The 14,687-nt window shown below is 43.1% G+C and overlaps 1 protein-coding gene across 2 annotated transcripts in view; it reads left to right on the top strand.

Annotated features, from left to right (window-relative positions):
* PTPRT (protein tyrosine phosphatase receptor type T) overlaps nucleotides 1–14,687 on the top strand; it is a 619,644-nt gene that overhangs the window by 319,523 nt on the left and 285,434 nt on the right. For both annotated transcript variants that reach the window (XM_028734967.2, XM_028734972.2), the window contains exon 7: nucleotides 13,450–13,743. In XM_028734967.2, coding sequence (XP_028590800.2) covers nucleotides 13,450–13,743 — 294 coding nt within the window. The remainder of the gene's footprint in view (nucleotides 1–13,449; nucleotides 13,744–14,687) is intronic.

The raw sequence follows: 14,687 nt of genomic DNA, 5'->3' as shown, positions 1-14,687 counted from the left end.
TCGCTTTCTCTTCTAGGTTTCTCCTGTAGCAAATTATTGCTAAATACCAATCTGATGGGTTTTTTTGGTTGAATCACCACTCCCCACCCATTGAGCCAGCCAGCGGTTTTTGGAAACATATTGTTATCTCCCTTATCCCCCTTCAATGGTTTAAATAACCACCACATGACTGTTTGGTACACCTTTATTATAAAACCTTAATATCCATAATTACCGCCAGAACGATGTTGTTTGCAAATCTGTCCATAGGTGCAACTATAGTTGTCACTTTCTGTGATACATAACTTGGATAAGAAATAAATTAGGGTACTGGTGGTCTATATGTTGAGATTGGAGTCCACCTATGGTGATAGTGCCAAAGCTTAAAACTATGGAGTGACAAGTTTGTTCATTTGGGTAGTAGACAGAAGGCCCTTGTTCATGTTCTGAGCTGCGCCTGTGCAGATTTGCTGCTACACAACTGTATTATAACGTTTCATCAGGTCACGTAATTGCTTCTCATGTTACTCAGTGAGAAGAGGCCTATAAAATATATTGTTAGAGAGGTGCACTTAGCATTTGAGGTGCCTATGGAGTTTCCATCATGACTGATAGTATAATTGTGACTCTAGTCTTCTATTCAGAGCTCTTGCTTTCCCACTGTCTTGCTTGATACCAATCAGCATTTCCTTATGAGAATTTGTCCCTTGGCCACATTTTGCTCTGTTCTCTGAGCTGCTGCCCCTAGTTTTAATCACATCTTGCAGTTTCTGCCACTAGCAGGATTTATGGGTGCGTGGAGATATTGTTAATTTAAAGCAATAAAGATTTGTAGGCTTTTGTATGGAGAAGAGGCACCTGCTGGAATAATGCTTCCCTCCAAGGCTTCATTTGGCATTTTCAGTGTGACACCCATTGTTGATTGGGCTGGTATCAGAATATAATGTATCATAGAGGCTAATTTTCAGAAGCAGTTTTACCTAATCTTTCTTTAGTTCTCTATAGATCTAATGATGTGCATTAATCAGTAATTCCTAAGATTACTTATTTTCTCTTGAAATATATATCTGGCTGCTATTCTGCCATGGCTGACTATAAAAGGAAATTGCATATTCCTGCTAAGCAGCCAAATCATTCCATTATTGACATGAATCCAAATGTTTTATACAGGGATTTGTCTACTTGACTAGTCATCATGTTCTAGCATCCCTGTTTCCACGTCTTGTTATTGTTTCTAAGTGATGGATTAGCCATTATGTTGAAATGACCTGCTAAGTAGGGCTAAGACAAATGCACATTATTTTTTTTGTATTGTGAACTAGATCAAGCATGCAAGTGTGTATATCCTGTCATAAAGCAGGGGGAATTCATCACAATCTTAGTTGAAAGTAACCCCTATTTAAATAATTTCCTTTCTTCTTTTAGGACATAAGATATGTCATCTGAGGCCAGAAATTCCTGTTTGAGTTCTCCCCCCAACACTATGAAATACAATATCATCATTGGAGAAAAGTTGTTGTTGTTGTTTAGTCATTTAGTCGTATCCGACTCTTCGTGACCCCATGGACCAGAGCACGCCAGCCACTCCTGTCTTCCACTACCTCCCACAGTTTGGTCAAACTCATGTTGGTAGCTTCCAGAACACTGTCCAACCATCTCGTCCTCTGTCGTCCCCTTCTCCTTGTGCCCTCCATCTTTCCCAACATCAGGGTCTTTTCCAGGGAGTCTTCTCTTCTCAGGAGGTGGCCATAGTACTGGAGCCTCAGCTTCAGGATCTGTCCTTCCAGGGCTGATTTCCTTAAGGATGGATAGGTTTGATCTTCTTGCAGTCCATGGGACTTTCAAGAGTCTCCTCCAGCACCATAATTCAAAAGCATCAATTCTTCGGCGATCAGCCTTCTTTATGGTCCAGCTCACACTTCCATACATCACTACTGGGAAAACCATAGCTTTAACGATATATGGACCTTTGTTGGCAAGGTGATGTCTCTGCAGCTGCTATAGGTCTTCCATCCTGAGGCTGGCATTGCAAATAGTGGGCAGAAACAGCAAAACATAGTATGGGATCATTTGGCAGTGGATCTTAGGTATACCATCCAACTGCATTGCAGGGAGCAACTGATCAAGGGAGAAGATCCACAACACCACACCACTATCAGCATGTTCATACTCCTATGAAGACAGCAACATTCAAGAGGCATGCAAGGCTAGTGCAAGAGGGATGTCTTTTGCTCTCATGCTTTCTCCCCACCCCATGTTACAAGAAGTAGAAGCAGCTTAGGCAGCCTACCATGGATGATTTGGGGTGGGGAAAACATGGGTCCCTACCACAGAGTTCTCCTGTAATTTCACGGGCTTGGTTTTGCTTCCATCAAATGAGAAATAAGAGTTACAGCTTTTTTAAAATTCCTCAATAGTGAATGGGAGAGAACAAAGCCATATTTTTCTTTAAGTAGACTTAGTCCTCAAATGAAGTTTGGCAGCTTCCAAAGTGCTTTGGACCAAGACAAAATATTTTCTTAAGTGGCAGTCGGTATCTACTGAAATTAGTCAGGAAGAACTTTTTGACATTAAGAGCTGCTAGACAATGGAATGGGCTCCCTCGGGAGGTGGTGGACTCTCCTTCCTTGGAGGTTTTTAAGCAGAGGTTGGATGGCCAACAGTCATGGATGCTTTATATGAGATTCCTGTATTGCAGGAGAGTGAATGAGATGACCCTCAGGGTCCCTTCCAAGTCTACGATTCTATGATCTTGTGGTTGGAAACATCCCTATCAGTAATGAGGAGGTCCTATTTTCATGCATACAGCTGTTTTATTGACTCATTGAAAAGCTGGCTATATCTATAGAAAAGCTTTAAGTGCAATTTATACATACACTTTACACATGTTTTCCTTATGATTATCAAGGAACGGGGGTATGGGGTACCCAGCCATCTGTAAAGATTGTGCATATGTCTGTTTTATCACTTGTACTTACAATGGGAAATTGCTGGTGGAAGTTGATTCTCAGTGTCTATAAAATGCACATAGTAGAATACATTTGCATATTCTTTACACATGAGATTGCGTGTGTGAGGTTCATTTGCTTTCCACTTTACTAATGTAGGAAAAAAAGTATCATTTATGCAATGCCCCCAGAGATGGGTGATTCAGCAGCTAAAATACAGGATCTGGATTGAACCTTGAATTTCATCCTTTCCAAATTGGTGCCCCACTTTGAAATTACTGGTGCTAGACTTGGAGCTGCAGTGTGCTTTGCCTTGCCAGTGCTTTGCTAGTTTGTTTTGCTCCGTCTTTTGTTGTGCTTTACTCATTTGCAGTGATAGTGCTGCAGCTGTCTCTCAGCGAAATGGAAAGCAAAACAAACATTTTAGCAGGTTCCTTAGCATGTCCTCCTTGCATTTTGGAGGGGATAGATTGCTAGAAAACCCATTTCATTGAACAGGTGGTAGGCCTGTCGCCCTTCCAAGAACAATGCAATAGATTCAGCTACCAGCCTGGCATTCTTCCAAAGTTTTATAAATTAGAGGCCTTTCAGAGGGGAATTTTTATTATGGTGACCTGGCTAACTCAGTTTTAATCCCTGTAGTAAATAACATTGCTTAAAATACATTTAGAATTAATTATTGAGGAGGACAATTAAGGATAATTAAGATAGCTTTTTCAAAACAAGAGCAGGCAGTTCATCTGTATACTGTGCAAGATAAAGGCCATCAGCAAGTGGACCTGTTGCAGTTTTTTGAGATTATAGCTTTATTTTAATATATTATGTGATAAAATGCAAGTGTAAATGCTTAATTACGATTCAGTTAATGTCAGTGTTAACTCCATACTTGACTTCAGTGGCACTGAAAATTAGCTCTAGCAAATCACTTAAATAGAAGATTTCATTACTTACTGAAATACATGGCACTTTAAGAAATTGCAAGCATATTGCTATTTCAAGTGAGTAAGTCAGTTATTAGGTAGACTTGCCACCTATAGATTCTTCTTTGTTAGTGAAGCCAGGTCAGTTTCTATTGGTACATCATCAAATTTTGATATATATTTTTTTAAAAAATGTGACTGTTACCTGTGGGAACTTCTGCACCTCTGAATATTTTTGCACCTTGTTTATTTTTTTAACATAAAAAGCCCACTAAACAGTTTACAAAAATATAAAACGAAACATGAAAATTCTTGATTAAAAATTAGTTAAAACCAGGTATTTAAAAACATTCAAAAGATTACTAAAATCAACAGATGCTGAGATATGAGCTTGTTCCGCATCCAGTGCAAAGTCTCTCTGCCGGTACCCCATTTTTGTCTTAGGAAGTTCCATTCCTTGCCACTTGCCTCAGCTGCTTCCTCTTCCCTCTCCTCGCTCAAATATTACCACCATCTCAGAGTGGGCTAGGTGAAAAAGAGTAGGTGAGTTGCCCGTGAAGCCCCTCTCCCCATTTGTTGAATAATAAAACACATGGACACCAGTATTTGGGGTTAATGGGATGATTAAGGCCACAACTTTATTGGTTACAGAATGTGAGTGGTATTGGCTTAGGCCCTGTAATTGAACCAACTATATCTGACTCTTGCCTGCCATGCAGGTCGTCTATTAAGAGTCAACCACCAGTAAGGGGAGCCCTGTTGATGTGCATCAACTGAGGGCTCCCCCAGGGTCCCTGTTGGGGTCGTGGCATGGCCCTAGTCCATACTCGGGCTTCAGACAAGATCCACACACCCAAATCCCTTTAACGGAATACCTTTAAAGAGGAGGGACAGGTGGGCGCCTGCTTAAATGGCCCAAGCCACGCCCCCGGTTTACTGGATTGGTCGGCCATGGAGCCGGGGGATCCCTGCAATGCTGGTGGCATCGCCACGCCCCCCCCCCTTGCACAGGGAGAGTGTGTGGCCTGCCTGCAACACCGCCCCCCCCCCGGGAGGGAGAGCAGCTCTAGCAGCTGTCATTTTCACTTACCATCGCTTCCTCCTCTTTGCCACCACTGGACACAAGGGAAAGATATGTGATGGCCACGTTAAATTGCATGTGCTAATAAACCATGAGTTTCTTTCATTCTCAATGGATGCATGCACTTAAAAAAATAAATAGAAATACTTTAGATAAAAATATCATTTGGGGGGTGGGAGGGAAAGGAGGTAATGATGGCAGGAGAGAGAGGAACTAACTTTCCTTCACTAGCAGTTGGCAGGAGAGAAAAATATATATACTGTAAATGGCCAAGCTGTTTATTCTTCACCCCCCCCCCCTCGGTTGGTTGGCAACTTTCTGGTTACTCATTTGGAAGTATAGAACTCTCATTATCATTATTCATGGCTCAATTAGCCATATTCATTATCTCTGTGTGTAGGTCTAGGTTTGTATAACCTCATGTAAACAGCACTCTTTTTTCTGATCTAATTATCTGACTATATATATATATATATATATATATATATATATCTTACTTAGCATGCTTATTTTAGTCTTGCTCTCTAGAGGTTCTTAGCTTGTCATTGTCCGCTTCTCTCCTGCCCCCAACTCCACGCACTGAACTTGATCGTGGTTTTGGGCGTCAAATATAAGTAAGCATAAATGATTCAAAGAGATTTGCCTGATCTCAGGCTTGACAGTAGATAATACATATCAGCTCTGTGTCTGTGTATAGGAAGACTTTGTCTCTAGTCTATCCAGGATATTTATTTATTTTTATTTTATTTATTTATTACTTTTCTATACTACCCTTCACCCAATGATCATAGGGCAGTTTACAACATAAAAACACAAAAAATACATAACATAGTAACAAACAAAACAATGAGACACACACCCCAACACATAGCGCTTAAAAGGCCATATATTATTTTATTAGCTAAAGGCATGAGAGAAGAGGAATGTTTTTCCCTGGCACCTAAAGATATGTAATGAAGGCTCCAGGTGAGCTTCCCTGGGGAGAGCATTCCACAAAGGGGTGCCACTGCAAAAAAAAAAGGTCTGTTCTCATGTTGCCACCCTCCAGACTCTCTAGAGCAGGGCATACGAAGAAGGGCCCCTGATGATGATCTCAGAGTCTGGGTTGGTTCATATAGTGAGAGGTGGTCCTTGACGATATTGGATCTTACAGGGGTCATTGCAACTTACAAGGCACATTTGAAATCCCATCTGACATAGTGATGGGCATTTTCGGTGTTAGCATGGGATAGATGTGAAGAGGCATGTTATGCGAAGATGCTGACTCCCTCATATTGGATTAGCCACAGAAAACAGAGCCAGTGTGTTGTAGTGGTTAGAGAGCTGGATGTTGCATTTCTATACCTCTCACTGTGCAGATATGTAGGATTGGTTCATCACATGTCTGTGTTATGCATTCCAGCACCGACTGTTGGAATCACAGGAGCGGATGTTTACTGTACTCTGTTTTCATTTGGTTTTGCTTTCATTTCTGACTTCTGTCTGAGGAAGACCAGAGAGAAGAGACATGTTTTCTTTTGTTCTGCCTTACGCTTAATAAAGCAGCTTTAGTGCTTACAACCTCAGCCTAGCTCTGACTGCGTTTATCTCTGCTGGACTCTGAATATGTGCTCAGTGTCTCCAAGACATGAGTCCTTATAAATCATAGAATCATAGAATCATAGAATCATAGAGTTGGAAGAGACCACAAGGGCCATCGAGTCCAACCCCCTGCCAAGCAGGAAACACCATCAGAGCACTCCTGACATATGGTTGTCAAGCCTCTGCTTAAAGACCTCCAAAGAAGGAGACTCCACCACACTCCTTGGCAGCAAATTCCACTGTCGAACAGCTCTTACTGTCAGGAAGTTCTTCCTAATGTTTTGGTGGAATCTTCTTTCTTGTAGTTTGGATCCATTGCTCCGTGTCCGCTTCTCTGGAGCAGCAGAAAACAGCCTTTCTCCCTCCTCTATGTGACATCCTTTTATATATTTGAACATGGCTATCATATCACCCCTTAACCTCCTCTTCTCCAGGCTAAACATGCCCAGCTCCCTTAGCCGTTCCTCATAAGGCATCATTTCCAGGCCTTTGACCATTTTGGTTGCCCTCCTCTGGACACGTTCCAGTTTGTCAGTGTCCTTCTTGAACTGTGGTGCCCAGAACTGGACACAGTACTCCAGGTGAGGTCTGACCAGAGCAGAATACAGTGGCACTATTACTTCCCTTGATCTAGATGCTATACTCCTATTGATGAGGCCCAGAATTGCATTGGCTTTTTTAGCTGCCGCGTCACACTGTTGGCTCATGTCAAGTTTGTGGTCAACCAAAACTCCTAGATCCTTTTCACATGTACTGCTCTCAAGCCAGGTGTCACCCATCTTGTATTTGTGCCTCTCATTTTTTTTGCCCAAGTGCAATACTTTACATTTCTCCCTGTTAAAATTCATCTTGTTTGTTTTGGCCCAGTTCTCTAATCTGTCAAGGTCGTTTTGAAGTGTGATCCTGTCCTCTGGGGTGTTAGCCACCCCTCCCAGTTTGGTGTCATCTGCAAATTTGATCAGGATGCCCTTGAGTCCATCATCCAAGTCGTTGATAAAGATGTTGAATAAGACCGGGCCCAAGACAGAACCCTGTGGCACCCCACTAGTCACTCTTCTCCAGGATGAAGAGGAACCATTGATGAGCACCCTTTGGGTTCGGTCAGTCAGCCAGTTACAAATCCACTGAGTGGTAGCATAGTCAAGACCACATTTTACCAGCTTCTTTACAAGAATATCATGGGGCACCTTGTCAAATGCCTTGCTGAAATCAAGGTAGACTACATCCACTGCGTTCCCTTCATCTACCAGGCTTGTAATTCTGTCAAAAAACGAGATCAGGTTAGTCTGACATGACTTATTTTTCAGAAATCCATGCTGACTATTGGTGATCACAGCATTCCTTTCTAGGTGCTCACAGACTGTTTGCTTAATGATCTGCTCCAGAATCTTCCCTGGTATTGATGTCAGACTGACTGGGCGGTAATTATTTGGGTCCTCTCTTTTCCCCTTTTTGAAAATAGGGACAACATTTGCCCTCCTCCAGTCTGCCGGGACTTCGCCTGTTCTCCAGGAATTCTCAAAGATGACTGCCAGTGGTTCTGAAATCACATCTGCCAGTTCTTTTAATACTCTTGGATGCAGTTCATCTGGCCCTGGAGACTTGAATACATCTAGACTAGCCAAGTATTCTTGTACTATCTCCTTAGTTATTCTGGGCTGTGTTTCCTCTGCTGAATCATTTGCTCCAAATTCTTCAGGTCGGGCATTGTTTTCTTTATCGGAGAAGACTGAGGCAAAGAAGGCATTGAGGAGTTCAGCCCTTTCTGTGTCCCCTGTTTGCATTTCACCATCTTCTCCTCTGAGTGACCCCACGGTTTCTTTGTTCTTCCTTTTGCTACGAACATACCCATAAAAGCCTTTTTTGTTGCTTTTAACCTCTCTAGCAAGCCTGAGTTCATTTTGTGCTTTAGCTTTTCTGACTTTGTGTCTACATGTGCTGGCTATTTGTTTGAACTCCTCTTTGGTGGTTTCCCCCCTTTTCCATTTTTTGTATACATCCTTTTTTAATCTTAATTCAGTTAAAAGTTCTTTAGATAGCCACCCTGGCTTCTTTAGGCACCTTCCATGTTTCCGTCTCATTGGTATTGCCTGAAGTTGTGCTTTTACTATCTCCCTCTTAACAAACTCCCAGCCATCTTGAACTCCCTTTCCTTTTAGTATTACTGTCCATGGGATCTCACCCAGCACTTCCCTAAGCTTTATGAAGTCGGCTTTCTTAAAGTCGAGAAATTGAGTCCTAGTATGCTTGGCTGCTCCTTTCCGCTGTATAGTAAACTTCAGAAGAGCATGATCACTCGCGCCTAATGATCCTTCCACTTCTACCCCACTAACCAGGTCATCAACATTGGTTAGGACCAGATCTAAAATGGCTGTTCCTCTTGTTGCTTCTCCCACTTTCTGGACAATGAAGTTGTCTGCAAGGGCAGTGAGGAATCTGTTTGACCTTATGCTCTTGGCTGAGTTTGACATCCAACAAATATCTGGGTAATTGAAGTCCCCCATTACTACTATCTCCCTTCCTTTTGCATGCTTGGCCATCTGTTCCAGGAAGGCATCATCTATGTCCTCCGTTTGGCTTGGGGATCTATAGTAAACTCCCACAATGAGGTCACTGTTATTCTTCTCTCCCTTAATTTTGACCCAAATGCTCTCACTTTGGCTTTGAGGTTCTAAATCTTGGATCTCTTCACAGGTATACACATCCCTGACATATAACGCCACTCCTCCTCCTTTCTTGTCTGGTCTGTTTCTTTGAAATAGATTGTATCCCTCCATTATTGCATTCCAATCGTGGGATTTATCCCACCAGGTTTCAGTGATTCCTATTATGTCATATTTAGTTTGCTGTACCAGGAGCTCAAGCTCATCTTGTTTATTTCCCATGCTTTGCGCATTAGTGTACAGACATTGAAGTCCATTAATCATTCCCCCGTGTCTCTTATTTAAGGATTTTCTCCTCCCACCACTAGGTCTGCATGCTCTTTGCTCCATTCGGTCTATGACATTTGGATGATCATCTTCATCAATTGATAGACTCCTACCTTCAGGAGCACTGTCTCCCTCCCCCACATTAGTCAGTTTAAAGCCCTCCTGATGAGGTTTCTGAGATTTTTTGCAAAAACATTCCTCCCAACCGTTGTGAGGTGCAGCCCATCGCTTGCCAGAAGTCCATCTTCAAGAAACTGCATTCCGTGATCTAAGAATCCAAACCGTTCCTGTTTGCACCATTTGCGAAGCCAGTTGTTCACTTCCACTATTTTTCCCTCTCTCCCTGGGCCACGTCGTTCAACTGGGAGGACAGATGAGATGACAATTTGTGCATTTAATTGCTTCAATTTCCTGCCCAGAGCCTCGTAATCTCTTTTGATCTTCTGGAGGCTATTGCTTGCAGTGTCATTGGTTCCCACATGAACCAAGAGGAAGGGGTATTTGTCAGTGGGTTTTATGATTCCTTGCAGTCGTTCAGTTACATCTTGGATCTTAGCCCCGGGGAGACAGCACACTTCCCGAGACATCTTGTCAGGCCCACAGATCACTGCTTCTGTTCCCCTCAGTAGGGAATCCCCTATCACCACTACACGCCTCCTCTTAGGTCTGGTCGGAGTTCTTCTGTGAGCTGTCGGTTCCAAGGTTGCCTGGACATTCCCAGAGGACTGCCTTTGCTCCTCGTCTTCATATACCTGATCGACTGTAATGAGGGAGAGATCCTCAAATGGAGTCTGCTCTTCGTCTTCCATGCTAGGGGAAAGGACCTCAAAGCGATTGCGTATTTCTAAACAATCAGAGCGAACCCTGGGCCTCCTACTTCTTTGAGTCACGTTTCTCCATATATCTGACTCCTGTGTTGGTGAACTAGCCACCTTCTCAGGGGAGTCCCCTGTCTCTTCCTTGGTGGAGACGGTGTGCTCTGTTGCTTCCAAGAAGAGTTCCAGCTCTCTAATTCTTTGGAGCGTAGCTACACGTTCCTCCAGTTGCTGGACTTTGTCTTTTAAGAGGGCAATCAACATGCAATTGCTGCAGGTAAAGCTGCCTGCAACCTTTGGCAAGATGGCAAACATTGCGCAGGAACCACAGGCGACTGCAGCTGTTCCCTCACCCTCCATCTTGGGAACGTGTCGTTGGGGGTGACTACAGTGGTCCTCTATCATAAAAAGTGTGGAGACAGGACAAATAAATCCCTCCCAAAAAACCTAGGTCTCCCCCAACAAATGTTTGAGACTAGCTCCCCTAAATCTAAAATATGGATCAAACTGCGCACGCCGCTAGGCGCGCGCCGCTGCCCTAAAGCTCTGATAAGCTCCTCCCACAGCTAATCACCTACCTCAACAGAAGCCCTGCCCCCTCTGACCTTTGCCCAGAGAGAGCACCTTCATTGGGGAAGGTGATTCAGAACTCCCTAGAGCTACACGCTGATGGGAGAGACAGGCTGGAATCGTTCCTGTTGTATGCCTGGGGGTCGTCCTTCCCCCTGCTGACCCGACACTGGCTCGGGGCCTAGGAAAACAGATTCAAATGTCTACTTGGCCATGTAGCTCACTGGGTGACCTTGGGCTGGTCATCTTCTCTCAGGCTAATGTGGTCCACAGGGTTGTTCAATAAAATATTTTTTTTTGCACAAAATCTACTCATCCAGTATTTTGAGTCACTGAGATGCCAATTGCACCTGTGAATGTCTGCAAGCAACCAGTGCCTTAGTAAATGGACTTAATGGCAACTCTCAGTCAAAGATTTTTGGATATCCATTCTCAGGGCCAGCCCACCTATTAGGCATGGTAAGGTGGTTGCTTCAGCATGGCAGGCTCCCAGAGGCACTGCAGCCCTCTATCTGCTGGGCACTCATGACCCACTGCTGGGTGTTCACTGCTGCTGCTGCTGGGTGCTCTCCTCCTCCTCCAGCTCCTGTGCAGTCCCCACTGTGGTCACTTCACCTCTTCTATGGCCTACCAACTGCTGTGCCTCCTCCTCCTCTGTCTGGAGGTGGGCTGGGAAAGCCCCAGTGTGCTGAGGGCAAGGAGCATGGCAGCAGGCGGCTTGCAGTGGAGGGGACATGACCGTGGCAGGGTGTGGATGCAGCAGCAGAGGAGGAACAGGAGGTGGAAGTGAGCATGCAGTGGTGGTAAACACTGGAGTGACAAACACTGGATTGACAAACTGGAGACTGGGGAGGGGTGTAACACTGGGGGGTGCCTCCAGGGGCAGGAGGTGGTATTGAGGGGTGGGGTTGCCTCTGGCAGCAAAACATCCCATCCATTTTTCTCTGTTCACAGAAAGATCTTAGCAAAATGTGTTGTTGAGGGTTTCCCTCAACATTTCTGGGGCAAAATGTTGTGGGCCTCCTTCAAAAGAATAACTGAAGTCCTCAGATTTAATGGTTGGTTCAATACCAAGCTATCCATATGAGAGGCAAGCTTACACCTGTCTGTAGCCTGTGAGATATGCTGACCAACATTCAGTCACAAGCCTCCATTCTAATATGAAAATTTTGCAGCTGGTGAACAGTTAGTGCTATACAAAGAGTGCTGTCCAATGGGGCAGTATATACCATGCAACACGGCATAAATTCTGTGTATGTTTATTGATGAAGACATATATGTGGTGGGGAAACTTAAGCTAGCCCAGCAACTCAAAACCAAAGCCAGACTTGTTGAGAAACTGTTGATACATTTATAATGTTCTGAATGGAATATTACAAATTGATAGCATCTTTTCCAGTGTCCCACTGGCCAGAGTGTTCACTCAGAACAACCTGACTCTGGCTCATGCATTCAAAAAAACCAGCCAACCAACCAACCAAAACCCCTGGAGTTCTTTGGCCACAAACCCAGAAGTGTCAACAGCAACTTTTTAAGTTACAGATAGGTAGCCGTGTTGGTCTGCCATAGTCAAAACAAAAAAAATTCCTTCCAGTAGCACCTTAAAGACCAACTAAGTTAGTTCTTGGTATGAGCTTTCGTGTGCATGCACACTTCTTCAGATACACGAATTTTTTTTGTAGCAACTTTTAAAATAAGTGATGCATTGAGACTTTCCAGGACAGAGTAAGAAACAAAATCAAAACAAACTAGTAAAGAAAACTTCCAGAGAAAATGAAAAGAATGTCTTAATAATGTCCATTTCATTTAATGTTTTCAGTCCCACAAACTACAGACAATACTTTGAAGGTTCACAAAGTGTAAATGGATTGCCAATAAAATAGTAATAATAAAAATGATCAGGGCAGCGACTGTAGATGTTATATTGATTTTATCAAAGGGTGCTGAAGAGATGTGCTTTTATTAACTTACTCTCTATTTTTCCACAAAAGTAATAGTATCTGATTCATATCTCCTAATGCTGTAATAGAGATCTTTCTTACTGAATCCATAAGCATTTTGAAGGCTTAGCTAAGTGCCCTTGAATATGAAGTTGCAAAACTTTTCTTGTTCTTGATTCGCATGGAGTGAACATGATGCATTAACAGTGGTGACATTGTTGGCAACTACTCTGTTGTAGACTGAAGAGTACCTTTTCCATGATGCTGTTTCATATGGATTCTTTCCTCCACCCTCTATTTTAAGGACAAATGTGAACCCATATGGGGCTGGCAAGGTACTTGGATATGCTTCAGAGGACCTGATCACCTGTAAGGCTGATTCAGCTGACAGGCACAAGAGATGTGGCTTTTTCCATGATGGGACCCCCCCCCCCTAAAAAAACCCTTCTTTATAAAGAAACAGGGTTCATCTGAACTCTTTCTTCAAAACAAAGCAGTATTGATTGTCTCGTTAGCACGTGCAATTTGGCTGCCCATTTTAATGTTGGTGTCATGGATAGTAATCTCTCTGTATAACTCTTGTGTGTTGTCTACTGCTCCCATTGCATTGCATAATGACAACCCATCTACTCCCCACCACCAAGAGCCTGTCACCCACAAATATCTCCATTCTTCTTGCTTGCAGAACCTCCCACACCTATTGCACCTCCAGAACTTCTAGCAGTTGGAGCCACCTATCTATGGATCAAGCCAAATGCCAACTCCATCATTGGAGATGGACCTATCATCCTGAAAGAGGTGGAGTACCGTACGACCAATGGGAACTGGGCTGAAACCCACATTGTTGATTCACCCAATTACAAGTTATGGCATCTAGACCCCGATGTGGAGTATGAGATCAGAGTGCTTCTTACCAGACCTGGAGAAGGAGGAACTGGACCTCCTGGACCTCCGCTCACAACAAGAACAAAATGTGCAGGTAAGTCATATTGATTTTAAGACTCTGTGAGTGTCATACAAACAGGGGCATGTTATGGTAAAGGCTGATTTTCTGTTGACCAAATAATCAGATGTAGTATATGGCCCAAGTAAGTTCCTCCACTCTTATTGTACTTCCTCTGCCTGCTGCATATTTCCTGCCCCCTCATTTTTTTAAAAAAGAGGATATGTATTTCATTGTATTTGCTTATGACCTTATGCCAATCCCTATCCCATAAGTTCAGGTTGTTTTATAATCAGTGCTTTTTTTCTAAAAAAAATGTTTAGGGGTACTCTCATTTTCTTACTCGTATTGAAATACTGCCCATCAATGAGACCAAACTTAGATTCACAAAAAAATTAGGGGTATGCGTACCGCTGCCCCCCCCCAAAGCACTGTTTATGATATATTGAAAAGTTTAAAATATATGAATTGTGGTACAATATAAATGACTCTGCTTTGTAATCACATTGGTGTATTCCATTTTAATTTGTGTGTGTGTATGCGCGCGCGCACACACACACACACACACACACACACACGAGTCACTCACAATGTGAGAAGGAACACATGGCAATGTAAGTGATGTGGGTTGCTCTTTTCTTATATATCCTTCAAAAAAGAATTGGGAATCATTGGGTCTCAACACTGAAGTCAGAGAACAGGCATTTTGACCAGAGTTTTTCATTGTACTTCTACTTCTTGGAGGGCTCTTTCAAGAGTCTTCTCATTGTGATGGGACTTATGTAAGAAGAGTCGGTCCATGTCATGTATGATACACTGCATAATACAACACTGTTAAATCAGCTTGTCCTCTGGCGTATCAATATACTGTTTCTGAATTTATGGTTTCTGTGTAGAAAACTGATAGTGGGACTGCAACATTGTACTCTAATGGACACATTTGCCTTACTGCATAGGGTTTATGGACAGTTTTATGGATG

The sequence above is a fragment of the Podarcis muralis genome, chromosome 5 (assembly GCF_964188315.1).
Source record: "Podarcis muralis chromosome 5, rPodMur119.hap1.1, whole genome shotgun sequence".
NCBI classification, from domain to species: Eukaryota; Metazoa; Chordata; class Lepidosauria; order Squamata; family Lacertidae; genus Podarcis; species Podarcis muralis.
The sequence above is the reverse complement of the archived record's forward strand: the minus strand, read 5'-3'. Positions and strand labels throughout refer to the sequence as shown.